The following is a 27011-nucleotide window of genomic DNA, read 5'->3' as shown; positions in this document are numbered from 1 at the left end:
TCCTGCATACCTTTCAGTTTGGCTGAAGTATATTTTCAGGCAAATGTGGGAAGAAATCTTTGGTGAAGCTACTTTGAGTGTTTTTATTTTTGTCAAACTAATGAATTTTTCTGAACTCCATTTTTCACATTGCAAAAATCATGTGCTTGTCAGGAATGTGAGGATTTAATTGGTAATGTGAAAAAATTGCCACATGTGGTATCTGAAACAAAAATAGGACTTTCCTAGAGATGTTTTCCATGAATTCACCAGAGGAAATTTTGATCTTTCTCCCCTAACAACTGCTCTTGACTGTATTTACTATATGTTGAATACTATTTTTCTTTATTTCTATTCATAATAACTTTACTATACTAACTAAGTAAGGAGAAGCATTTTGAGGCCATTGATCCTTGCTTATATTTGTTTTCATTGAACTAAAATATATGTTATTCTAGAGTTCCAGCTAACTTGACTTCATCTCACAAATTTCCAGACATTTTCTTTGTTTTGGCTTCAGAGCAATAGACAGTTCAAAAGGTTTTATTGAATAGTCACAGATCATTGCACAAAGGGACAAAGAAAACAAGTAAAAGACCCAGGAAAGAGAAACTCAGAAAAGTCAAGCATTTTTTTTTTTTTTTACTGCTAGCAAAACACCAGAAAATGTGATTTAAAATTCATGTCTATAGTGATGATATCCTGTTTCAGAAATGGAAAAAGGATCAGAAAATAGAATAGAGGGTAATACTTTAGGGTATATTTAAATAAATTGTTTTTTAAATAAGCTAGTAATATACAATTAAGTTGAGCCACATTAAGGAATAAAGTGTTTTTTTTTGTTTTTTTGGGTTTTTTTTTTGTTTTTTTTTTGGTTAGAAGGATTCATACTTTTGATATGTCCAGTGTAAGGTTAGATTTTCCCAAACCTACTTTAATTAGGGTTTTTTAAATACTTCAACCTCCAGTCTAGCCCACTTACCAGAAATAAAAGAAGAAGGTGGTTAATAGGAGTAGGGGGAATATGAACATGTTTAGAGATAGATCTTTTTGGCAATCCCAATCTTCATTGTCAGGATATCAGCAGTCCAACCCTAAACATCAAACATGAATCAGTAGCAGCAGTCCAGTCCAATTGGCAAACACCAAACACTAATCACTAGCAGTAGTTAGAACCAGAAGAAACCTCATGACTCTTGAATTGGTACAAGTCCACAGAAACTGCAAGAAACATCAAAAAGCAGCCAGAATGCTAAAGGAAGTTTTCTGGCACTTTTCTCTCTACAAAGACACTACAAGTGAAGTGAAAACCAGTAAAGCATGTGAAGGCCTACCAATATAGGAATGTGGCTATTGGGTTATACTTATACTCTTTCCAAACATCTGTCCTCTCATGGGTCTGCCTCAGCAAAACATCCTCTCATAAGACAGCTTCCAGAAAAACATCACATGACACAACTCCAAGGAAAACAGAAATTTCCACTTCAAGTCAGTATATGCCTTTATTTTGAGGTTAGTGTGATTTCTGACTGTGATGTTTCTTATTATAATGTCATGACAAAAACAAGCTCATTGTCCTGTGTACTTGAAGTTCAAAACTGATTGCATCAGAAGAAATCTTTTGTTATTGAATGAGTAGAAGAAAACAAATAGAGAGGAACTCCTTTTGTTGTAATTCATTCTCACCGTAACTGATGCAGTTCTGAGAGAGCTGTACCTCTCTCACTATTTTTAAAATTGACACAGTTCCTGGAGAAAGAAATTACTTTCTTATAGTTACTGTTATGGTTTGTATATACTCAGCCCAGGGAATGGCACTATTAGAAGTTGTGGCCATTTTGGAGTTGATGTGGCCTTGTTGGAATAGATGTGTCACTATAGGTGTGGCCTTTAAAACCCTCATCCTTCCTAGCTGCCTGGAAATCAGTATTTGGCTAGCAGCTTTCAGATGAAGATGTAGAACACTCAGTTTCTTCTGAATTATGCTTGCCTGGACACTGCTATGCTCCCATCTTGATAATGAACTGAACCTCTGAACCTGTAAGCCAGCTCCAATTAAATATTGTCCTTATATGAATTGCCTTGATCATGGTGTTTCTTCACAAGAGGTAAAGCCCTAACTAAAAGAATCCCATCTTAAAGAAAACACTTCAGCATGAGCACCACAATGGCCATCACATTAACTCATGAGTTTTCCATTTAAGCCATAGCATTTGGCAAGAAACATCTCAAATATAGATTAATTGGAACCATCTCCTCATGAGCCATTCCTACCTGTGTAAAAGTGAAATAAGGAGTGGGGAAGCAGAACAGAAGGGAGAGCAAAATGGAAGTGCGAGTGTCTGTAGGAGGGTTTTCCAGAACATTGCCACTTAAAGAAGATGGCAGTGGTAGAATGAAGTTAAAGAGATATATGTTAGACAACTACTCTTGGGCATGGAGCCTTCCCTGAAGGGAAGTTGATATACCCGGTGACACTCCATCCAAGAAAATTGATCCTTTGCCAGTAGGTATCAACTGTAAATGGGTCCTCAGTTACGAGTGGCTTTCCATGTTTCCTCCCCTCTTTCAGCGCTTATACCTTGTATCTTTTAAACCTATACAAGTCTTGTGCTTCTACTGCCTCTGTGAGTTCATATGCTTATCAGTCCTATTGTATCTAGATGACAGTTTCCTCTTGGAGTTAGCCATCATCCCTGGCTCTTTCACTTTTTCTGCCTCATCTTCCTCACATTTCCTAAGCATTGAGGTGATGGGTTTGATGAAGTGAGCCACAAAATTTTGTAGACCTTCTGTCTTGGTATTTTTTCTCGATTTTGTACTTTGTTTTCTTTGTGGTTTTTGTTGTGAGGGGAGAGAGAAAGAGATTGAGAATGGAAGAAGATAAGGTTGGGTGAGTAAGGAAATCAGTAGCATCTTAGGGGAGTTGTGAGGGGATAATATGTTCAAAATATAGAGTATGAAAAAAATTTTAAAAAATGGATTGAAAATTTAAATTTAAATAAAAAATGGATTCATGTATTAAAGAATTTTACATCTCCATTTCTCTGGGCCCAAAGATTAGAGAACATATACATTCCTACATTGTAATGTATACTATTATAGAGGGAGATGAAAAGAGAAAGGTAATAGCAGAAAAAATGTAAGCACATGATTTTTTTCATAGACGAATAGACATATATACATAGATACCAGAATGGTTCATTATTTGTCCTCAAAAAACAGTCTAGCACATTTTTATTTTTCCATAAAACATACAAGCTTATTTAATTGTTTCACTTTTGAAATACTACTTTCTCCTTAGGTATTTTCATAAATACTGTCCTTTCCATGGCAGAATCCAGTGTTTATAACCATAAATTCCTTAACTTCTGTCCCTAAACATCCTGTAAACAAGCACTTTGGCCACTAATTGTGTAACAAACTCTCCGATTCCCAGTAACTGTAGTGGTATATTGTGAAACATTTTTAAAAGCTTTATTTTATTTATATTCTCTTGGTCTTATCAAATGTATTGTTTTGATGAACTCCGGTGTAAGTGGAGCTATTGAAGAGATTTCATATCCCACACTTTCCAATTGCTCTGTTATGGCTCTTGTGCTCCGGTTATATGTTAATCGTTTCCTGACATCTGAAATAACAGCCCCATTTGAGCCACATGGAGTGCTTTTATCTCAAAGGGATTCAGCTTTAACTACAGATGGGCTTGTCGGCATGGTCTAGATGACATTTTTATAACCTGTAATGTTCTTCAGCAAGATGTGGTTAATGATCCTTCACGTCATGCAGCCAGCTAGCACTTAGTTCCTGGTGGAAGGTCTCATTCACACCAGAGTTTCAGAGCCCACAGAACACCAATGATTACTGTGGGAAACAGCTAATGACACCCTAGACGTTGCTATATTATTCATTCAATCATGATTAGTATGAATCCCAAGATCACAGCTTTCTATTTGCACCCTATTCATATTATTTCAGCATATCCTACTTTGAACCTTTTCTTTGAAACAACATGCTTCCAATTCTTGGAGGGAAAGGGATTCATGCCTGACTGTGCCTCCTTTTGCTTGGCTGTAACTTCAAAATATACTGCTTTTGGTAGAGGCTAGTTTCTAGAAGCTTTATGCATGCCTCTACTATTATGATAATATTATTTAGAAAGATGTGAAAGGAGCTGATAAATAAGTTGATGAAATGCTTTCTCTGATATGATGTGCTTTCCCTGCTTGTTTCTCTTTGTAATGTCCTTACCCTCACAGAGTACTTCTCTCTGGGCTTTTGGAGTTATAATGCTGGAAATAAATTTTGTAAATGGTTACTGAATATATATGTTGAGCATGGCACTGTGTTATAGAATGGAAGGACACACCCCATATACATTTCATACTGTAAGAAACAAATGATAAATATAGTTGGCAAACTCTTTCCCATGCAAAACAAAGTGAGTGTCATAACAGGAGATGTAGGCAGAGTGTTAACACTATCTCTAAATGTCATGCTATGAAAGTACCAAGGGGTCAGCAACTGGACAGAAACTTGAATTGTGATTTAGCATTTGTTAGTAGAAATAAAATATACTTGTATGATTTTGAGGGTGTTTGAATTGCTTGAACAATTTTGGGTTGGTGTATGCTGTACTCTGGGAATCTAGTAGATAGCTACAGTAGACCATGAAGCTAGACAATATTGTACAATGAAATTTAATTTTATAATTATGTTTGTTTAATATAACATATAGTAGAGAATAAGATAAAATATTATTAATAGTAAAAATAATAAAGACAATAATATAATACTGCCACATATACATACTTATGGTAAAGAATGATTGTAAATTAGCCTGGACATTTACCACTGACCTTCTCCTTCCACATAGGCGTAAGTACACCTTCATATACATGTATACCCAAACATACACATGCACATCAAACATGTGTATATAAGACAGACATGCAAAAAATATCATATGCATATGCATGTTCAAGGAGAGTGGGATTTATAGGACTCCTATTTGATTTTCATTTTCAGAGTGTATTTTGAAGATAAAAAGTGTTACTGAAAATAAACTTTAGTAAGTAGGAAAAACAGGAGGTAAAAATCACTTCTAACAATGGTCCTTTCCAGATGTTGTCAGGTAGATTGTCACCACCAAACTTAAAAGCCTTAATGGTTCATGTTGAATATTTCTGTAATACAGGACTCGTACTCCCTCCTGCCGAAATGCAACCACCTCAAGGGCAGATGGTAATGACCACTCGAAAGAGCAAGGACTGCTATAAACAGATTATGTGTAGACGTGACACAGATCATGAGAGACTTCGAGGCAGCTAGAACATAATTACATAAATTTAATTTGGCCCAAACAAGAGGCTAATGCGTCTTTTCTCACTACGGGTTTGGAGAGATGTAAGTGTTCTTTTCTCCAATTTTCTCTGCAAGGAGAAACAGGCATTTTAAAGCTAAGTAGTCATCTTAAAATCATCTTTTGTGCTTGTCTTTTAGCTGTTAGATATTTAAAGATGGCCCAGAGTTCTTTCTCTCTCTATCTTTATCTATCTGTAATTTATTGGTGTTAAGATAGATAATAACAAATGTTGCCATTTTAATCACATTTAAAGGTCTGGTTGTGTAAGTGTATTCACTGTTTGCAGCCATCAGTACCACCATTGCCACATAAAGAGACTTTATTTTCTGTTTCCTAGGTAATTTTGTTTATACGATTTTATATGCATTAAACTCCATCATTTTAGTTCACCTTTTTTCCCCTTTTGATTGCTTGTTATCACCTCTCCTTACCCTTGCTGATTTTATTAGTATTTTAGACATATATTTACAATTTAAAATGTGTCAGAATCACTGCAAGTTGAACTAAATGGTCCACAGATCAGAAAGTTACATGCTGATATGTAAGACACACAAAGGGTATAAAATGGCTGGTCTTTCCAGGATGCCATGCTACTGCTTTATCTGTGAACCTTCTGGAGCTGTGCTAATTCTTACCCAACAGCAGAAAGTTCACATTGTCATGCCTTACAGCCATTTTAGAGGAGCTGTTGTAAGAAGATTAATGTTCTTCATCCTCTGAGAGGTAAAGCATAGACTTCCAGTTTTGATTCTTTCAAAGAGTTTGAAATTTCATTTGTTCATTAAGATGACAAACACCTGTCTGACTCTGTGTGTATGCTGCACTCACACACTGAGCAAGAGGCTTGCTGCGTGAGCATGCCCTGGGCAATGAATGAGGAAAAGCAGAACTCAACCTGATCATTTTTTTATTAGTTGATTCACAATTGAATATCATCCATGTGGCTTTTTTGAATCACTATCTCTTTGAATTTTGATTTAAAGCAATTTTTGTCTCCTGTATAATATTTTTTTTTGGAAATTTTAATTAAATTACATTATTCTCACTTCCATTTTCTTTATTCAGTCTCTCCCACGTACCCCATTTTAACTATTGTTATAAAAGGACACACAGACTCACAGATACACACAGACAGACACACATGTATCTAAATATATAAATACAAGTTTCTAAGTCTAGATAATGTTATGTATGTGTTTTATTTTAGGGCTGACAACTTGCTATTGTATGATTATCTTTTGCAAGCATGTTCTTTTCTGACCATTACAGTTAGATTTTCATATTTAATAAAGCTTCTTCATGAATGCCTTTGGAGCCTATGAAATCATCAATGTTGCGCATATGAGGAAGTGAAAATGTTCTTTAGAATTTAGGGTTGATCTATCCAGTCTGTGCTACTCAGATCAGAGTGTACAAATTATCAACCTTTGCATCATCTGGGACATTATTTGAAATACATACTTGTACCAAACTCTAGTCCAACTTAGTTAGAATTCCTATTTTGAAGAATTCAAAGGTATTGCTGTGCATGTTAAGATCTATGTACGAATGCAACAGAAAGTTCTGTATGTGTGTGTATCTGAATCCAGAATAATTTATAATTCCCTTTTCATATTATGTAGTAAAAGTCGTGTATCATCATTTATATATATTTATATATATTTATATATATTTATATATATTTATATATATTTAATATATCTACATATAAACTACTCAAAGAAAAAAGTAATATGCATCAGAATTTGAAAAAATATACTCCATTTGACTCAGCAAATAAAGCTGGAGAGGTAAAAGAAAACACCAGTGTTCTGTACAAGGAAACCATTGATGTTTTATGTAAATCGCTTACATCATTGTCTTAGAATTTCTCAGTAGGAATGTGATAAAGCATCATGACCAAACTCTACATAGGAAGGAAAGGGTTTATTTCATTTATACTTCCAGGTAATAGTGCAGCACTGAGGAAAGTCAGGATAGGAACTCTAGCAGGGCAGGAACCCAGAGATAGGAACTGAAGCAGAGTCATGAATGAGCACTGCATAGTGGCTTGCTTCTCATGGCTTTGTCAGTCTGCTTTCTTATGCCACATAGGGCCACCTACCCAGGAGTGGTACTTTGCACACACACATCAATTGTCATTGAAGAAAATGCACCCATATACCCATCTGGTGGAAGCATTTTCTCAATGAAATTGTCTCTTCTCAAATGACTCTAGCTTGTATCAAGTTGAACACACTAACGAGGCAGTAATCAAATTGGCAATGACAGGAATACCCCAACACAGTAAAGGATTAATGCCCTAAGCTATGATACAAATAAAAAGGCAACACTGCATGGACAATAAGTATTTTGGTAATATTTAAATATTATCATAAGGAATTTTAGCTATATTTTTCATTGAAAGGGGAACGATTCAATAGTACATGTATTTGTGCCACTAAGAAACTGCATAGTAGTCTAGAGAATGAGAAGGACTGCAGATAAAACCATCACAATGAATTCCATTAAATAACAGTAGAACTGAAGACTCTGCACTTTCCGTCATTAAAAATTATAATTTTTATCATCCCTCTTTCTCTCACCTATCTATCTATCTATCTATCTATCTATCTATCATCTATCTATCTTTAATCTATCTATAATATCTATAATAATGTTTAGCTCCTGCATCCTCCCTGGTTGGTGGCCCAGGCTCTGTGATGTGGACATCAGGGATTGAACTCAGGCTGTAAGGCTTAAAGGAAATGTCTTTACCCACTTAACCACCTTACCAGTATATTTCTCAACAATAAATTTGAATACATCCTCCACTCTTCCCTAAAATTCTCTGAGCTCTGCCTAATGTTTGGCTATGGGTCTCTGCATCTGTCTCCACACACTGCTGGATGAAGTCTCTCAGGAAAAAGTTAAGCTATGTTCCTGAATGCAAGCATATAGAATCCCCTTATTACCCAGTTTCTTTGTGTCTATGGACTTTACCATGGTTATAATGCACTTTATGGGTGATGTCTACTTATAAGTACATATATACGATATTGTCTTTCTGGCTTTGAGTTACCTCATTGAGGATAATATTCTCAAGTGCCATCCATTTGTCTGAAAAATTCACGGTTTTTGTTTGTAACCACTGAGTAGCATGTGTAGATGTACCACATGTTCTTTATCTATTCTTCAGTTGAGGGAAATTTAGATTGTTTCCAATTTCTGGTTATTATGAATAAGGCTGCTATAAATGTTGAACAAGTCAGAGGGGTCAAGGACACCCAAAAAAGACCTACAGAGTCAACTAACCTGGGACCATGGAGGTTGACCGAGCCTAGGCCACAAACCAGGGAAGATGCAGGAGCTGGACCTAGACCCTCATCTGTAACAAATGAGTAGCTTGTTCTACATGTTGGCCTCAGTGGGAGAGGATGTGCCTAGTCCTGCTGGTACTAGATGTCCTAGGGTGGGGTGGGACACAAGAGGGGCTTCCCTTCTCTGAGAAGAAGGAAAAGGGACAAATGGAGAGAGAAATTTGTAAGGGTGGGACTGGGAGGTGAGGAAGGAGCGGGCCATGATAAGGATGTAAAGTGAATAAAAAGCTAAACTATTGAGAAATAGATGAATACATCTATCATAAATACTTTAAATTGTAATAAAAATCTAGCACTGCCTTCTCAGTTTAGATTCTTTTTCCTCATCTCTTCTAATATTCTACTTTCTCAAATTTTCAGTGATAAACAAGAAATATTAAATGAGTTTGTGTTAAAGAGCAGCAGATAAATGGAACATATCTAACTGAATGATATTTCTGGATATAGTTTTCTTGATTCACAATAGACTAGAATGTGGATCAATAAAGGGTGAACATTTTTTTATCTCTGTCTTTTTTGCTTTTTACTAACGTAGCCTGATTCATTGCAAAGTAATATAGAAAGTTACCCTTTGTACACGTTAGGTCTATTTAAGTAAAACACTGCAGCTCAGGTGATGATGAACATTAGAAACTAGTACAATCAAGTACAAATTGCCAAATATATTTTTAAAAATGAGCAAATATAAATGTAGTGCAAAAGATACCATGGTTAAAGGATATAGCACTGCGAGACATGTAGTTCATTAAATGTACTTCCAAGTACTGTGCATTTTTTATTGTTTTCCTGATTTTCTACCATGACTTGAACTCAGTTCATGTTTAAAGTGTGTTTAAAAGAACAAAATAATTAATTATAAAGTAGTTAAAAATATTCGAATACAATATGTAGAAGCTATCAGATGACAAAATAATAAAAATAGTTGTCGCCTCTGATTTTATTTGCTTCAGATATAAAGGCCTATCAGAGTCTTTTCTCTAGTGTATTTTATATACTCTATTTTTCCAGGCTATAGCTATGATTTAAAAATAACAAAAATAGTTTACATCAATCTGAGGGTACTTTAATTATGAAAATATCTCCATCAACTTGAGAACTCAATTTTAGAAGGGATTTAAATCAGAGAGCATTAAACACTTAACACTATCAAAGGCTGAAAAGTAGAAGTTCATAAACATTCCAAAGAGAATCTTTGCTTTCATTTTGAAGGATTCATTTTGGAATAAGTAGGCTCTAATTTATGAATACAAAAATGAAAGAAAATTGAACGACTTCAACAACTAGGTATATCAACTTCATAAAAGAAGAAATATTCTGCTTTCATTATTGAGTTGATGAAAAGTAGATGTTGGTGTATGTTTAGAAAATTTCATAGTCTTTTCAGCATTTCAGCAAACATTGTTTTACTCACTATTATGTTAGCGAATGATTTGTGGTTGAATGGAGTGAGGAGTCTAGTACTCATAGATGCATCTGTAAACCAGTTAATAGTCAGGACAAGATCAGGGACCAGGTTATTCTCTGTGTGCAGGTTATTGAAAGATTAACCATCTGCGTTCTATATTTTGATGTGCGAGTGTCCAAATTGGTTCTGATTCTTAGAGTGCACCCAAGTTCTTGGAGAGAGGTAGATAAAAATGAGACATTCATAACAGGGAATTATTTGTTTTTCACTAGCTCTCATCAAAATTTATTTCTACTTCTAAAATTTACTTTTCATTTTTTACCCAAATTTTAGTTTTACTCACAAGAACAAATAATTGCAGGACAACCACAATGGACATGGACCCCAATTAAAAAGGAATGAAGTGGGAAGAATCATGTTTGCTTAATGATTTTGAATATTATATTTTCTGAAATTTTGTTGTACAAATCAGATCAATTCCTCAATTAGCCAACTATGAAGCTAAAGTCTGATGCCAATCACCAATATGAACATAAATAGCTACAGGGTGTTAATTCTTTTCAAATAGGAATTCATGTTGACAAAAACAAAATGTCAACTTGGTTAATTTGTTTTAAAGCTTTAATGAAATCAATGAGCAAAAAAAAAAGTTATATTTCTGAGTTAATTAGATATCTGAATGAACAATGTTATTGATTTGAGATTATTGATTTATTCTCCATTCATAAACATGGCACTGAGGGATTTTTAAAAAATTAATAATTATTGACAGTGTAGCACCTTTTGAAATCTTCATCTCTGACTCCTCTACCCATCTTGTACTGTGGCTAATACTCTCCCAAGTGAGAGAAGAGAACAAGCACAGTCCTGGTTTCTCAGGGCTATCACAGGCCCTAGCTTTCTTTCTACAATTGCTCTTTTCCTTCAGATGGCTGTTCTTACAAACATCATCGACACAAGCAAACATCACATCAGCAGATGTCAACAGTAAACATTCTTAGTTTGAAGAAAATATTACTGATACCTAATGAATGGTCTTACAAATTTTCACCTTTTTTAAAAATTTGGTACAGCAGGGATCAAAACTGATGATCACATACTTGATTGGCACATGCTCAACAGCTGTGCTGTACCCCAGCTTATAATATGTAGCAAATAATGACTCAATTATGGTTTGATAGTATTAGCAATGGTACCAATCAAGATGGTAGGGATCACATATCTCTGTGAAAGGAAAGAGAAGCTGGTGGGTTGCTGGGAGGAGAGAAGCTAACATAGGGACCGATACTAAGCAGCTCAGAGGAAGGGGCCTTGCCAGGACATATTCTAAGCCAGAAGAGAAAATTAGTTCCTTATAGAGGCTTTAGGCAACACTGAGAATAAGCAGACTTGAGCAAAAGCAAAGAGAACATAGAAAACAAGAAACCAAGATTCAGAGCCTGCGGAGTCAGGAAACCTATTCAGTTGATAAATGAGAAGGGGTGATAGCTGGACCTAGAGAATATTCCAAAGAGAAATGAGATAGCCTTCAGACAGGACTTATTTCATGTGCCTTTTGTGAGTTAGAGATGGGTATTTTGGGACAATTAAAGATGTGGGAAGCATTACAGCTTTGGATTATAGTAGATCATTTATTAATGACGTTTTACCATTTTCAATTTTCCAGCCTTAAAATACAATTCATAAAATGACACTTAAAAGGACAGTAGGTTGTTTCCTATAGGAACCATCAAAAATATATCCTTTTGTCTTTTTAAATGAAAGTAGTAAGGCTATCCTAATTGATGATCATTTCTATGTGGCATTTCACTGGAAATTGTAGTGAATAATATGCTGAAAATATCGTGGACAAAGACTTAAAGCTTGACATTTTGTTTTTTAACACCAAACAGACATTCTTTATTGTATTTGTGGGTAATGTAATAGAAAATATGAGAATTTAGAAGGTATGTCTGCATCTATATCTTTCTATTATCTATGTATCTATGTATCTATCTATGTATCTATCTATGTATCTATCTATCTATCTATCTATCTATCTATCATCTATCATCTATCTATCATCTATCTATCTATCTATCTATCTATCTATCTACCTATCATCATCCTCTAAATTCTAGCTATATCTATGTGTATCAGTTTAAAGTAAATGTATCTTATGGATATATATATATATATATATATATATATATATATATATTAGAAAAGATACCACAGTCATATGCCATATTAATAATGTATTTATATGACCATTTCAGTGGCTATACCACATTACCTTATGTGGCTATTTATCCATGTTTGACTGATAAATTTACATATTTCAGTTTCAGATCTTTAGATTTTTATGTTAGTATACATTTTGATTGTCTTGTTTCTCCATTAAAATTATGCAATGAGTATATTTTGCAGATGTCTTTATTAACAGTGTTTGCATGTTGTCTTAGCTTATATATCTATCATTTAACTATAAACAAACAACAATCAATGATGAAAGAGCTAGCACTTGTATCTCATGGAAATTCACCCTAGAGATATTTGATCTAACTTTTCTTGTAAGAAAAAAAAAAACAGACTGAATATGCATATTTCTTCTCACCAATGTCTTCTATAAGCACTGAAATGCAAAAATTTCCTTTTTTAACTTTATTTTTATTCTTTATTGAATATTTTATTTATTTACATTTCAGATGTCATCCATTGTCCCCATTTTCCCTACCTAAAACACCCCTATCTGATTCCCCTTCCTTCTTTTTGTTTTTATACCATTTTAATTACATGCAAGTATTAAGGTCAGTTCTATGTTGAGGAACTAGCAATACAATAGATGCAAATATTCAAGGAACAAACAAGCCAATAAACACAAGTAGTCAAAGAACAAGCAAGGCAATAAATTAAATTCTGTGAACACTTCCATGATCACTGTTTCTAAGGGTTTATCAGGATGACCAAAATATCTGAGCCAACTTCCCTGTCCTAGCCCAAATTCATTTTCACATCTGAAGCTTACTTCCTTGTTCTAGTTTAAGATTTAGATTCCTCCCTGAAATTACTTCTCTGTTCTAGCCTGTTAGATTCCTGCCTAAAGCCTACTTCCTTGTCCTTGGCCAATGTCATATTTCTGCCAAGCAGCTCATCTCTTTGTCCATGGCCCATGTCAGATTCTTGCCAAGCAGCCCCAAAAACTCTCCACATCTCCCCATTTTTTATTTCATAAACAAGACTGAGTCGGTCTTAGGTCGTTCTGCCAAGAATGTCTTCCTTATGCATCATAGACTATGCATTATCAAAAGCAATGCCCTTCTGTCTTAGGCTGGTAAGATTCTGTGCAGAATCTTACCAGTCTTTGGCTAGCCAGCCTGTTAATTTAATAACTCTATGCTATGGCTCCTAGTGCAGTCCTAGGGTGCCAGCTCTGCACTCAATCCCCCCAAACCCAAAGGAGGCTGGACTCCCAGGAGCTCTAAACACTCCCAGGATCATAGATGTGTAGGCCGCTACATAACCCCCACCCCCCAACAGGGGGTAATTGGGACCTGCAGGGACCCAGGAACTCCCTCATGGTGGCACAGGACCCTTCCGGTCTGCACCTGGAGCAGTCCTAGGGCACCAGCTCTGCACCTGATACCCCCAAACCCAGAGGAGGCTGGACTCCCAAGAACTCTAACATGCCCAGGAACATAGGATAATAAGATCAAAGGATCTCAGGAGCTTGGTCACATCAGGATTTCAGGATCCCAGAAGCTGCCTGACTACCAGGAACTATCACACTTAGGATCTCAGGGTCACAGGATCACAGAGACAGATGAACTCTGAGGAGATCTGACACAACCATGATAGCAGAGCAGACAGGTTCCAGTCAGAGACAATGAATGAAGGTAGTACTAGAGATAAACAGATAGTGAAAGGCAAGAACAAGAACATAAGCAACAGAAACCAAGATTACTTGGCATCATCAGGACCTAATTCTTTCACTATAGCAAGTCCTGAATACCCCATGACACTGGAAAAGCAAGGATCAGATTTAAAATCACTTCTCATATTGATGATAGAGGACTTTAAGAAAGACATAAATAACTTCCTCAAAGAAATACAGGAGAACACAGGTAAACAGGTAGAAGCCCTAAAGAGGAAATACAAAAACCCCTTAAAGAATTATAAGATTTATCTTTTTGAATTTTCTATTTTTTCCTGTCATTGGTGCTAGATGCTAAAATTTTAATTTCAAGAGATTCTTACAAGTTAAGAATTTTTTCATTAGTGTATTATATTTTTTTCATTCATTTAAAGTATTTGGCATTTAATTTAGAATTTCTAAATTTTTACAATAAAATGTTCATTTCTTTCTATGGTATTTTAAAAATTTGTCATCATGCTTAAAATTTTTTGTCAGCTAAGAACATATATTTATGTACATATGTATTCACCTATATTATGATAACAAGTTAAATCATTAAGTATATTTTATTTATTGCTTAATTAAGTTTTGTTCTTGTATAGCTTCTTTCTAAAGATAAACTTGTCCAGATACTTTAGCTTTTGAAATATGCCACTTGCTAAACAGTACTCTGTAATTACACATATTTAAATTTTCTTTAATTTAAATGTGTATCTGTGTGTGTCCATACATGGGGTTATATGCAAGTGAGCACAGTGTCTATGGAAACCAGAAGAGTGTGTCACTCTGTCGGAGCTGGAGTTATAGGTGGTTGTGAGCAGTCTCATACAGGTGCTGGGAACCCAACTTGGGACCCTGGAAGATCATTAAGAGCTACTAGTCTCTGACCCACCTATAATAATATCTTTAAGGGTTTTTTTTGAGTAAAGAATAAAACATACCCTTAAGTGCTTTACTAATATTTGGCATCAATAATATTTACTTTTTAATTTGATGTTTTAACTTTTTGATATTTTCAAAAATATTGACAACTTAAAATATTATGTGACAATTTTAAGAGACTTGCAATTAAAGTTTTTAATTAATAGCTACTTACATTTTAGTTATTGCAGCAATAGTAACAGTAAATGATGTTCTTAAATAATTAAAATTATTCATTTAGACTTGAAATATATATATTTATTTATATTTAAATTATATATTTATATTATATTATATTATATTATATTATATTATATTTGGCCTTATCTTCAAGTAATAAGCAAGGCCCAGAATGAATATGCTAGTCATTTTATATTTTTATGGTTTAATTTATGGCTATTTTCTCAAATGTTTCAGTGGGTTCTTTTTTAATGTCTTCCAAATTATTGTGCATTCAGTACTGAGTCCCAAATCACTATAGTAACAGAGACAATTTATATTCATCACCGTAGCTTAATATACATCGACAGTTCTTGTAATTACAGAAAATTAGGTCCATTATAAATAAATGATTTATGTCCTTTTTAAATTCCACCCATAAATTAATGTCAGAAATGAGCAGACCTCTACTATTTGATATACTACTCACTTTTAAGACATTTTGGTGTCTGTTCTTTTTTCTGTTTTGCTTTTATTGTTTACAGTCCAGCCATTGCCCCCATTCCAGTCCCCCTTCCTACAGTTCCTCATCAGTTCTCTAAGGCTGTCTGTATTTGGGTAACTGATAGAAACTCTGAAAATATTAAAATATTAATTATGAAATACACTAAAAGATTGTTAATTATATTTACAATAATGATTTATTACAAATGTGTTCATCCATAAGTCAGACAGCTATTTATACATGCCATTCCCATTACACCTTAAAATTGATTTTTCCTTCTATCTAGTTGTTTCTGTTACTGTTTTGTTGTTGTTCTTCTTCTTGTTTTTTCAAGACAGGGTTTCGCTATTTATTTCATACTATCCTGGAACTCATTCTGTAGTTCAAGCTGTCCTCAAACTCAGACATGTATCTGGCTCTGCCTCCCAAGTGCTGAAATTCTTGCCATGTGCCGCCACTGCCCAGCTGACATGCTGGGTTTTTAATTGCAATATTTTTTGTTTATTTCATTTTGGATACGCTACATATTTAAAATATTACCTTGCCCCAAACCTTACTCATTCTAGGCAAATGTTCTACCACTGATCTATATACATAACCTTGTGTTTTATTCTGTACAAATATCTGAAATTAAAAACTATCTTTTGATAATTTTGTAAATTACATTTTATGAATGTACATTTTCAACTAGTGTTGATAAAATTCATCTCACATTAGTGACCACCTCTGTAGTTAATCGTTTTGACTGAAATGTGATATTCCATTATGTGAATATCATATAACCAGGTTGAATGTTTTATTCTCTTCTGGGTATTTGGGATGACTTCAAATATGTCTTCTATAAAGTTTTCAAAGAAAATATTGATATGACTTCATATTAATATTTTCTAGTAATAGAAGAACTATTGATCACATCATATTTTCAGATTATATACAATCTAATACCTAAAGCAAAATACAAAAAATATTATAACAAAAATTTCAGGGTTGTTTTAGGCATGAGTATGAATGAAATCATTCTAAATAAAACATTGGAAAATTGAACTAATGATGTACATAAATTTGATACATTGAAATCAGTGAATTCATCTCCAATTATATTATGTAACATTAGAAAATACAAAAATATAAGATGAAATATAAATATAAGATGAAAACCATATCAATGTATATAAAATATCACTTATGCAGTAAAATATACAAGAATATAGTGCATTTGTAATAAAAAACTGCTTTCTTAAACTGATCAACATTTGTCAAGACATAAGATCAAAAACTATGTTGAGTCAAAAGCAATGATAAAAACTGCTTTCTTAAACTGATAAACATTTGTCAAGAAATAAGATCAAAAACTATACTGAGTCAAAAGCAATGCTAATGTTCACAACTCCTCCTCTTGGTAGAATAAAGATTGTAGAAGGAAGCACTGGTGAGACGGTTCAGCACAGAAATGCTCTTGCTGTGAAGACTGTGCACCCAAGTTCAAATCAAAGTCTCTAGATAGTTAAAGGAGAGAACCATTCTAACATATTATTACCTGACATACTTGTATGCACTGTGGCAAACATCCCTTTAACACATACACAAAGTAAACTAATCAAATATAATAATTTTTAAGAGTACAGTCATAAAAGAGTAAGTTTTGCATAGCATAAAAATATGGAGAAAAAATGTTAAATACCTAAAATTTATACAGTGAGAATCAAAAGCATAAGTATTCGTATATATCATGATTGTTTATATGTAAATGAAATCTAATGATAACTTATGCATACTGGAAAGCCACAGGCATCTCTAAGTTGCTATGATTTACTCTCTGATAGTCATTCCTTCTTATAGGACACATCCTTGGAATGTCTGGGCATTCAGCACATCTCTAACCTCTTCCATTAGTTGTCAATTCCATCATTTTATCATGAGGTAAAAATATTCCCACACAGTCTCAAATGTCCCATGAAAAATAAATTCACCTTTTGTTTAGAACAATTCTACATTTAGCACTCATCCGTAAAGATGCCAGCTGTATCTTATATACTTGTAGGAAACTTTTAGGTAATGTTAGTTAAGATATGCTCACAGTGGTGAAAGATTTGAATGTTAGCAACATGCATATAAATGATCATATGCATGATATTATTTACAAAACTGGGAATTATTGTGAAAAGACAAAGTTTAGATAAACCTGTAAATGTAGCTCCATGGTAGAGTGCATTATTAATACGTGTAAGGTCTTGCATTTAATATTTAATACTTACCAAAAACTAGAGAACTAAAAGACTAGAGAAAAGAAAATATACATTATAAAGTGATTTTAAAACATGTTTAAGAACTAAATACTAAATGATCATCAGGAAACAGAAACTCTAAAGTAGGAAGACAGTATAAAAATATAGTTTTCCCTAGATAATCTCTTTGTTCTACCATTTTCCAATCCTAAGCCACTTAGATGGTCCTAATTTTTACACAGAAGAGCACAAAGCAAAGAGAAAGCACACATTCTTAGGATGAATAGGTGACTTTCCCTCTCAGTTTAAGTCTTTGTATGGATCTATATAATTTGTGTAAAATAATATTGGATGAAAAATAGACCAATGAGCCAGTGGAATAACAAAGGCAAAGACAGAACAATTTCCTTTTAGATCTCAGCTACAAAATAAAATGTAGCTGTCCAGTGAGTGAGAAAGAAGGAATTCAACAGAAACTTGAAAAATTGTTGTCCTCATATAAAAATTGATATTCTACCTTCATCTAAATTTATGAGTCAATTACAATTGGATGAAAATACACATGGAAATTATAAATTTTAAAAATTTCAATAAAAATATGAGATAATAACTTTTAGACTTTATGATTAAAATGTTACATGGGGATAAAGTGATTCACTGCAAAAATTGAAAAGTTCAGTTATGAATCTGTGATGGTTTGAATGAGAATGGGCCCATAAGCCCATGTATTTGATTTTTTAATTTTTATTTTTATGTACACTTGTGTTTTGCTTATATGTATATCTGTTTGAGGATGTTGGATCTCCTGGAAGGGGAGTTACATAGAATTGTGGGCTGCCATGTAGGTGCTGGGAATTAAACCCAAGTTTCCTGGAATAGCAGCCAGTGATATTAACTGGACCATCTCTTCACCACAAGTCCATATATTTGAGTGTTTGATTCCCAGTTAGTACAGCTCTTTGTGAAGGATTGGGAGGATGGCCTTCTTGGAGCAGATGTGTCAGTGGGGCTAGGCTTTGATGTTTCAAAAACCTATGCTAGCCCCAGTGTCTCTTTCATTGCCTACTGCCTGGTGTTCAAAATTTAAACCTCTCAACCACTACACCAATGTCTGCTTACCTCCATGGCAATCTTATACCAACTTTCTGAAACTGTAAACAAGGTCCTAATTAAATACTTTATTTTATAAGTGTTGTCTTGGGCATCGTGTCCCTTTACAGTAATAGAACAGTAACTTAAACAGAAATGTCTTATATAAAAGTGAAATTGTATCTCACACATCAACTACAATTGGATTTAAATGTGTTTGAAAATGATAAATTTAAAGGTCTCAGTAAAAATATGAACTAATAAATTTTTGACTTTGGACTTAAGATTGTTACATGGAAATAAAATCATTCAGTTCAGGAATCACTAAAATCAGCTATAAATTTAAGTAGCAAGACACTCTTTCTGATGCAAAAGACACACTGAACTATTTGATTAAAGTTCTCTTCTAAGTGTCTGTTGTCAATGCTTCTCTCTTTTTCCTTTTCTCATTTCCTCCTTTATTTGCCTCTCTCATGTTTTTGTCAACATCAGTGTCAGAAAATTATTAACAGAAACAGTTATTTCTTCAATGAATGTTTCATGTGCAAAATCTTAGGTATTAGATATTCAGGACATCCAAAGGTATCATAACGAAGTTCATTGGCACGGCAATAAGAGAAAATTTCTTGTACAAAATGAGAGTGTGTTGAGTACATTCAGGAGCAATGAGAGAATGTATTGAGTTTGTGGAACAGTGGGATACTTTTCTTTGTTCCCAAATTTCCCTTAAGATTTATGACTTAATCTTATTTAATTATAATTGCCTTTTTATCCCATTCATTTGCTTTAACCAAACATTTGATATTTTAATAGTCTCTTTGGTCACTTTTCTTACAAGAGATTTCATTTAAACCTCCTAATATATCTGCCTCCCTGAGATGTGTATCACAAAGAAATGTGTCTTTTCTTAATGTTAAAAGTTCAGTCAGCTTATTTGAGTACTATAAATGCAATTATACTTTGCATTTCTATTTCTCAAATGGGGCGACTCATTAACAATGGTGACATTTTTGCAATCATAAAGCACTTTTAATCCAACGATCATAAAGACATTTCCACAAGAGGGAAGCCTGTTCTAAGTTCAGTTTCTTAATGGAAAAATCAAGGAGGTTTGGCTCAGAGAATCAAAAATGCCATTCAATTATATTTCTTGTTCTATCTTATTTTTCATACAGCAGAATAGAAAAGTTGTCGTTTTTTACTAAAACTGAAATTTTAAAGACTTTTATATTTAGTTTTTATTAGAATATCCAATTATGTGAGAATCTTTGTAGTCATTTAGAAAAAAAAATAGCATTAATATATATTCAATGGAATGCTAGTGAATGATTTTACATCATGTAACATGTATTACTATGTATAATATATATAGACACATCATACACTTTATATGTATATTATAGTAATTGACACCGAAATTTAAAACTCTGAAACCAGTTATCAATTCATTCTCATGTCTTTGATTCTCAATTTTATAATTCTAGTGTTGTTAATGAACAATGCAACATGATGTGAAGCATTCATTTTTACTGATAATCTGATTACATTTGTCGATTTTTAAATATTATGAACTCATCATAATAGGCAGTTAGTTATGGTTGTCTACTGCAAGTGACTGAAACAGAATAAATTGTTTATACTCGTGTAAAAGACTGAATGAATGACAGTAGTAGCAAAGACCTCCTCACTCTGCAATTCTGGCTCATGAAAACTCTGCCATCATTAAGATATAGACTCTCAGTTTACTTTCAATCTCATTTCCATATGAGAATTCAGAAAGAGAAAGAATACAGATGTCCACTTATGATATTTATGATGGATTTTCAATTGCCCAAGGATCCCCTCATATAAGATTGTCTACAACTAATCATTTGGCCACACCTGAGTGGAATTATTGCAATTGTAACCATGCCATGTACTAAGGAAACAGTGAATATGGACTCTTAATACTTAACCCATAGTCTGGTGCTACTTACATGGTAAGAAATATGCTGGGAAATTTTTCCTTAATCCTGAGGATATAATCCAGCATTGTGTATCAAGTCAGTTAAAAAACTTGGTATATTTTAGATACATATAAATGTCATGAAGGAAATAAATACTGTATATTATAGTGAGTGACAGGGATAGGATACTGACCCTATTGGACGGGAATTTACTCTGCTATTTTAAATAGAATATGAATATTAATGAGGCTCTTCTAAAGATCTGATGGATGAATGCAAGAAGAAAGAAGAGATGATAAAATTTCTGAGATAGAACAAGCTTCATAATCTTTGGAAGAGAATAAGACCAGGGTGGAAAAATATAGAACATGAGTTAGACAAGAGAAATAAGGGACTTTGAACCTCATCAGAAGTCTTTTACATTTTAATATAAATTACATAGGAAGTCACTGAATGATTTTTAAAGAGAGAAGCCATGGAGTTTGATTTGTCTCTTACATTATACTTTGGCTAAGGGTCAGTAATGTACAAGAATGTTCAGTATGAATACCAAGTACTCTGTCAGTGTTCATAAAAATATCATAGTGGTCTGGAGCAGCTTAATGGAAAAGAGAAAAAAATCTGCAAATTAGAAGTATTTTGGAGGTAGGGTCTACTAATTGAGAGATATGAGTAATGGTATTCCTATATTTTTCCCTAATGGAAGAATGTGACTTTTATTTTAGGATCTTATTTCTAGATCTGGCTTCTACTAGTCCCTCAGTCAGACTTGTTTGTCTGCTTAAACTTCAAAGGAAGAAACAAGTGAAAGGTGTTCAGTCAAGTTTAACTAGAGTCCAGGGGAGCAGCTTTGACTGTGAACAGTGATTGGGAAGAAGAAACACCAGCTACTCCAGTGAGGAGAGTTTTCTGATTTTTCTCTTTTAAAGTGGTTACCACCAACTAGGGCTGGTGAATTACAAAGTATATTTACTATGCAGAACAAATTTAAGATGGAGATGTTTATAGCAGATGATGATGTGCAAGAAAGTTAGAAGGAAAATGAAAATTGGGAATGAATTGAGCTAATTCAGAAGTCAATAGGTAAATATAAAACTATGAGCTAATAAAACAAAAGTGTAGCTATAGATAGATATGCCAAATGCAGTGCAAAAGTCTTCCAAGGAAGAGGAGAAATAAGGTCTGCAGAGAGTGTTCAATTTCCCAAACACTTATTTTGTGGCATAATTCAGTTTGAAAATTAGATTGTATTTATTGGTTGTAATGCATACTCATAATTTGGATTAAAGGAAGGAAAGCATAAAAAAATAATTTTGTTGAGTATTATTATTTCATATTGGATTTGTACCAGTTGTTTAAATGATCTTTAAGGATAGCAAAACTAATAATTTAACTGATTTCATTCTTAGTTTCTTCTACTTGGATGAGATTATTAACCAGTAACATTTGTCACTAAATGGGAAATAAAAAAGTAATGTTTAAAGAAAGACAAGCTAGAGTGACAATTAAGAATAGATTTATCTTTCTTACATTTAAAAGTAAACAAATTATTTCCACATTCCTTTTTTTTACCAAATGAGGAAACAATACAGCATGAACCAAATCAGTGGAAGTGTAGGCAAACAGTGAGCTCAACTGAGAACAGTTTTCATTTTTATTGTTCTGTTGTTTGTCTGTCACATACTAAGTGCTTTTCATACATGTCATGTCATACACCTTTTGGGTATTTTGGAGGAGCTGATATTATTATGATAGTGTCTGAGATGAAAAAAGAATTGTATGTAAATCGGGTCACTTGCTAAGATACACACAGTTAAATTGAAGATGTAGAAATCAAACTTCAATCTCCAAATCCCAAGACAAACTATCTTTCCTCATAACACCCAAAGGAACCAACATTTTGATATAAAAATTTCCCTTCAGAACCATATTAGAAGTTCATGATATGCTGAGTAATAAAAATGTAATTTTTCTACACATTTCCTATTGAACAGTCAAGGAGATGTTGAGACCCTGAGGGCAGTTCCTGACTAGTAAAAATGTCACCTCACAAATTTATGTGTTTGTTCTCCTGTTTTCATAGGTCCATATGGATGGAAAGCATTTTAAAAAGTATAATATATTACAAAATGTATGAAATACCTAGAGTGCCAGATAAAATGAAATAAAATGGGAAAATTAGATAGGGTATAATTTACATTAAATAAATAAATAAATATCTAAATAGTCTCAATTCAAATATATTTGCTATATTTTTTTTACCATTGCTGTCATTAAAACATTTATAGATATTTGAGTTTTTCTATTTGAGTTGATATTTGCAACTTAGTTTTGTTTTTTCAGGGTGGCCAGTTTCAGAGTTTTAAACTAACGGCAAACATGTGGAAAAGAATCCACTTATAAGTCCTTCCTAGCTTTTCAAGGATGCTCTTTGTTTCATAATCCAGAGAACTAGTGGACTTGTTTGGGCAGAGTCAATATTCAATGGTGCTAGTTCTTTTTATGAGAAGGTTGAAATAATTCAAATGCATACTTAGCCATGACCATGTTAGATTAAGAAAACAAGACTCAACAAAATCATTGGATTTTCTACCAGCACCCAAGTTGCCCAAAATAATGACTCCGATACTGAATTATCTGTGAATGAATCCCTAGACCAATAGCTTTGACTCATTTCTGCTATCGCATGACTCAATTATTCCATGTAAACTAGTCTAAGCCATGCCATATGGCTAGTTAACATATTTGCTCAGCTTCATATGACTATTTTCCTTAGAGTTAGGGCAAATCTTTCCATGCCTGACTTTATCTCAGAATTCTACTCTCTCTTTTAGAACTTGCACCTCCTTTTAATGCAGTCCTTACAAAGATAACATATATGTTCTTTTTATATCAAGGAAACCATTTGGGAGAAAAATAGAGTGTGCTGTGTTGAACATTTAGTGGCCTCTCAATAAATATCTCTCAAACTAATTTAAGGTCATAATTATAGTGAATAGTATAATATGAAGAGAAAAGGGAAGATTTTTGTTGACTCAGGTTGGAGAGGAAGTGCTAGTTGGGTGTCTAACCAGTTTTGTGTGATCAAGTTTCTACAAGTTCATGACTTGAGCCACAAATTATTAAGAGAAGTTAGGAGAAGGAAGATGGCCTTATGTGTGAAAGAGAAAATGGTGAATTAAAATGTGGGGCACTGAGGGAATTGGAGTCTCATTTTATATGATATTCTATTGAAAGTTGTAAGGATTAGGGAGATAAATGTCATAAAAATTATTTTGCTCAAAGACTGCCATGAGAAAAGAGTGATAGTATTTCATACTTATGTGATATGCACTGCATATTTAAACAGATTGGTCCATTTGTCATATAACTTTTTGTGTAGGATTACTATCAGCTTAGGTCATGGATAAGAAAATTAAGATACAGTGAAACTGAGAATATATCACAAACAGTAATATCCACCAACTGATAGAACTGGGAGTTTGAACTCGAGCTGTTTTATTTCAGAATCAATTTTCTTTACCACTTTCAAATATTCCTCTTTAATCCATTGCCAAATCTGGTATAAGTTAATATCAAAATGATATTGAAGTCTCTAAATTAGAAGTTATTATTTTTGGGACAGTGACTCTATCATTCACTTGACTACCAACAGATTTTCTTTTAACTGGAGAAATAATATGCAGAAGCAGCTGGCCATAAATTCATACAGAACCCAGTTATTATATTTCTATAATCATGTCATTTGATAATTATATTTTGTTTTTATAAGTAGTTAAGGTAAACTTTGCAAATAGGTCAAGAAAGCCATTGTAGGAAGAAAATACATAATGTCTACCTATTTAAATGTTAATTGTATGTAATTTGGAGACTATAATATAGAAAGGGCCAGCAAAAAGAGGAAACTGCATTGCAGAAGAGAAATGAAATCCAATATCCTTTGAGGAAAGGGGTCCTTCAGAGGAAAGGTAGGCACTGGATAAAGGAATTGCTGTCCAACAAATGTTTCAAGTAGAGAAAGAATGACCCAGGAAGATGAAGGGAGGTCTAAGGGCTGTTAGAGAAAAAGAAAGTCTGTGTAGAAAGCTCAGTGAGATGGAATGGGAAAACATTGGTGTTCTCATTGCATTTGACTCCCACACCTGGGATTATGAAAAAGTTAATAAGAGGGAAAGTAAAAGTGAGCAGAAGTTATCAGGAGAAAAGATGAAAGCTTCCAAAAAGAGTGGAACTTAGAAGAGACAAAATTTCTTACATCCTACTGTTTTGCCACCATTACAGTCATCACAGTGCATCTTGGGACTTTGATGGTCTGAGCAGAGCCTCTCCACTGCTCATTCTATCTTGCCCAGCAGAGCTTTCCAAGAGCAGACTATAGTGATCTATTCAGAAGCAGTTGGACTCAACAGTGCACCTCCTTCATATTGGAGCTGAACTTGCCACAGAGTCAAACATTTAGGTTTCTTGGCGGGATGTTCTGTTGATTTTGTGTTGACACTGGTAGTTTCTATTACACAATAGGTGCCATATTCATGTAAAATTTCCCTATTAAGTCACATTCTATGCAGCTATTATTGAATATTCAGACTGTTAATTTTTATCTATTTAGCTGGTATGTATATTATTTAGCTTAGATATTCACCATTTACTTTCTAATGTATACAATAAAGTCCTTATTTCTATGTTTATCTCAATTGATTTTCTTGTATACTATTAGGAATGACATTGCATGGACTAAAATCTCCAAGTCACTTAGTATACACACACACACACACATACACACACACACACACACACGTATTTTTATCTACCCCTTCTTCCTTATTCCTTAAAGGAAAATAAGCCCAATGAACTATTAAATTATTAACAGTGTTTTCCTAATTTCTATAGGCAGCGCTGGTACACCTGTCACTTTTAATGAAAATGGAGATGCTCCTGGACGCTACGATATCTTTCAGTATCAGATAAACAACAAAAGTACAGAATACAAAATCATCGGGCACTGGACCAATCAACTTCATCTAAAAGCAAGTATCACTATCAACATGTATTATTGTATCTAACTCTTAAAGGGGAATATTTCCTTTTAAAGCACTAGACTCAATCATCTTTAGTGGACTCTTACAATATCTATAAGAACAGAGGTCAAATTTTCTATAGACTAGACATTCAGAGCCCAGGCTAAAGTGGGTTCCCAGTGCCTAAGAGAGCTGACATTTATTTGTCTGGGTTTTGCTACTTAGCTGAACTCAATTTTTCTCATGGGGGACTCCAACAGACCAAACAAGTTTTCATCAGTGTGAGTCCAGAAAATCTACCTATTAAGAAAGGAATGCCTGGGAGACATTGAAACAAGATATACCCTGATGTCACCTGACAAAAACATAAAGGTTTGTGGTCTATGAAGCCATCTGGAGCTTGAAGGTGAAAAGAAGTCTAGGAAAACCTATTCTACATGGGGAGGGTTAGAGGTGAGAGTGTGGGCTTGAAGCATCTTTCATCCCACCTAAAAAGACTTATTTCACATCTTAACAGGTCCAGCTCTATGAACACACACTGAATTAGGTATAGAAGAGAGTATCCTGCTGATTCAATGGAGAACTGGAATTTTCTTATAATGTATCACTCTACAAAGGCCTAAGAATATTTAGAACCAACACTGAGACTAAGGCATGATTAAAATAGGCAATGTTTTCTCTGTGGGCCATAAAATGCCTGTAAAAATATTTCTCCTGACCTAGAAACTGATTCTCCACTGTTGCATGTTTGCAATGTGCAATTAATTTCCTCTTGTAATAAATGTCGTCTTCTCAAAGCCATATAATAAAGAGCATTTGACACCTTTCAAAAGCATCGGATGAATTTCTAATACATTTTTCCCCTCCTGTATGTTCAAATATGTCTCGTGAAGTGACATAGTTTTGTAGTATCTGCCACCCAAGTTCACAGCAAAGAAGTGATGATAATAAATTGCAGAACCATAGTTGTCTTTTGGAAGTAGATTTCTGATGGCGGCGACAACAGCTCTCGCTCAGCCGTGCAGAGGCGGCTTGCCTTCTAGCTACCACAAAAGGCAAGCCCGAATCTCCAGTCAAGACTTTAGCTTGTTTGTGAACCTCTTCTGTTGTTCCAAAACCCAAATTGATTTATTGAAACTGAACTA

The 27011-nt window shown here is 33.9% G+C and overlaps 1 protein-coding gene across 4 annotated transcripts in view; it reads left to right on the top strand.

The window, feature by feature from the left end:
* The window catches only part of Grm8 (glutamate metabotropic receptor 8), a 795023-nt gene that overhangs the window by 625502 nt on the left and 142510 nt on the right, over positions 1–27011 (top strand). For all 4 annotated transcript variants that reach the window (XM_028762574.1, XM_028762573.1, XM_028762575.1 and 1 more), the window contains one exon: positions 25739–25875. In XM_028762574.1, the coding sequence (XP_028618407.1) occupies positions 25739–25875 (137 nt within the window). The remainder of the gene's footprint in view (positions 1–25738; positions 25876–27011) is intronic.

This window comes from Grammomys surdaster, unplaced genomic scaffold, assembly GCF_004785775.1.
Source record: "Grammomys surdaster isolate TR1022 unplaced genomic scaffold, NIH_TR_1.0 134, whole genome shotgun sequence".
In the NCBI taxonomy this organism is placed as follows: domain Eukaryota; kingdom Metazoa; phylum Chordata; class Mammalia; order Rodentia; family Muridae; genus Grammomys; species Grammomys surdaster.
This window is presented reverse-complemented; position numbering and strand designations above follow the sequence as displayed.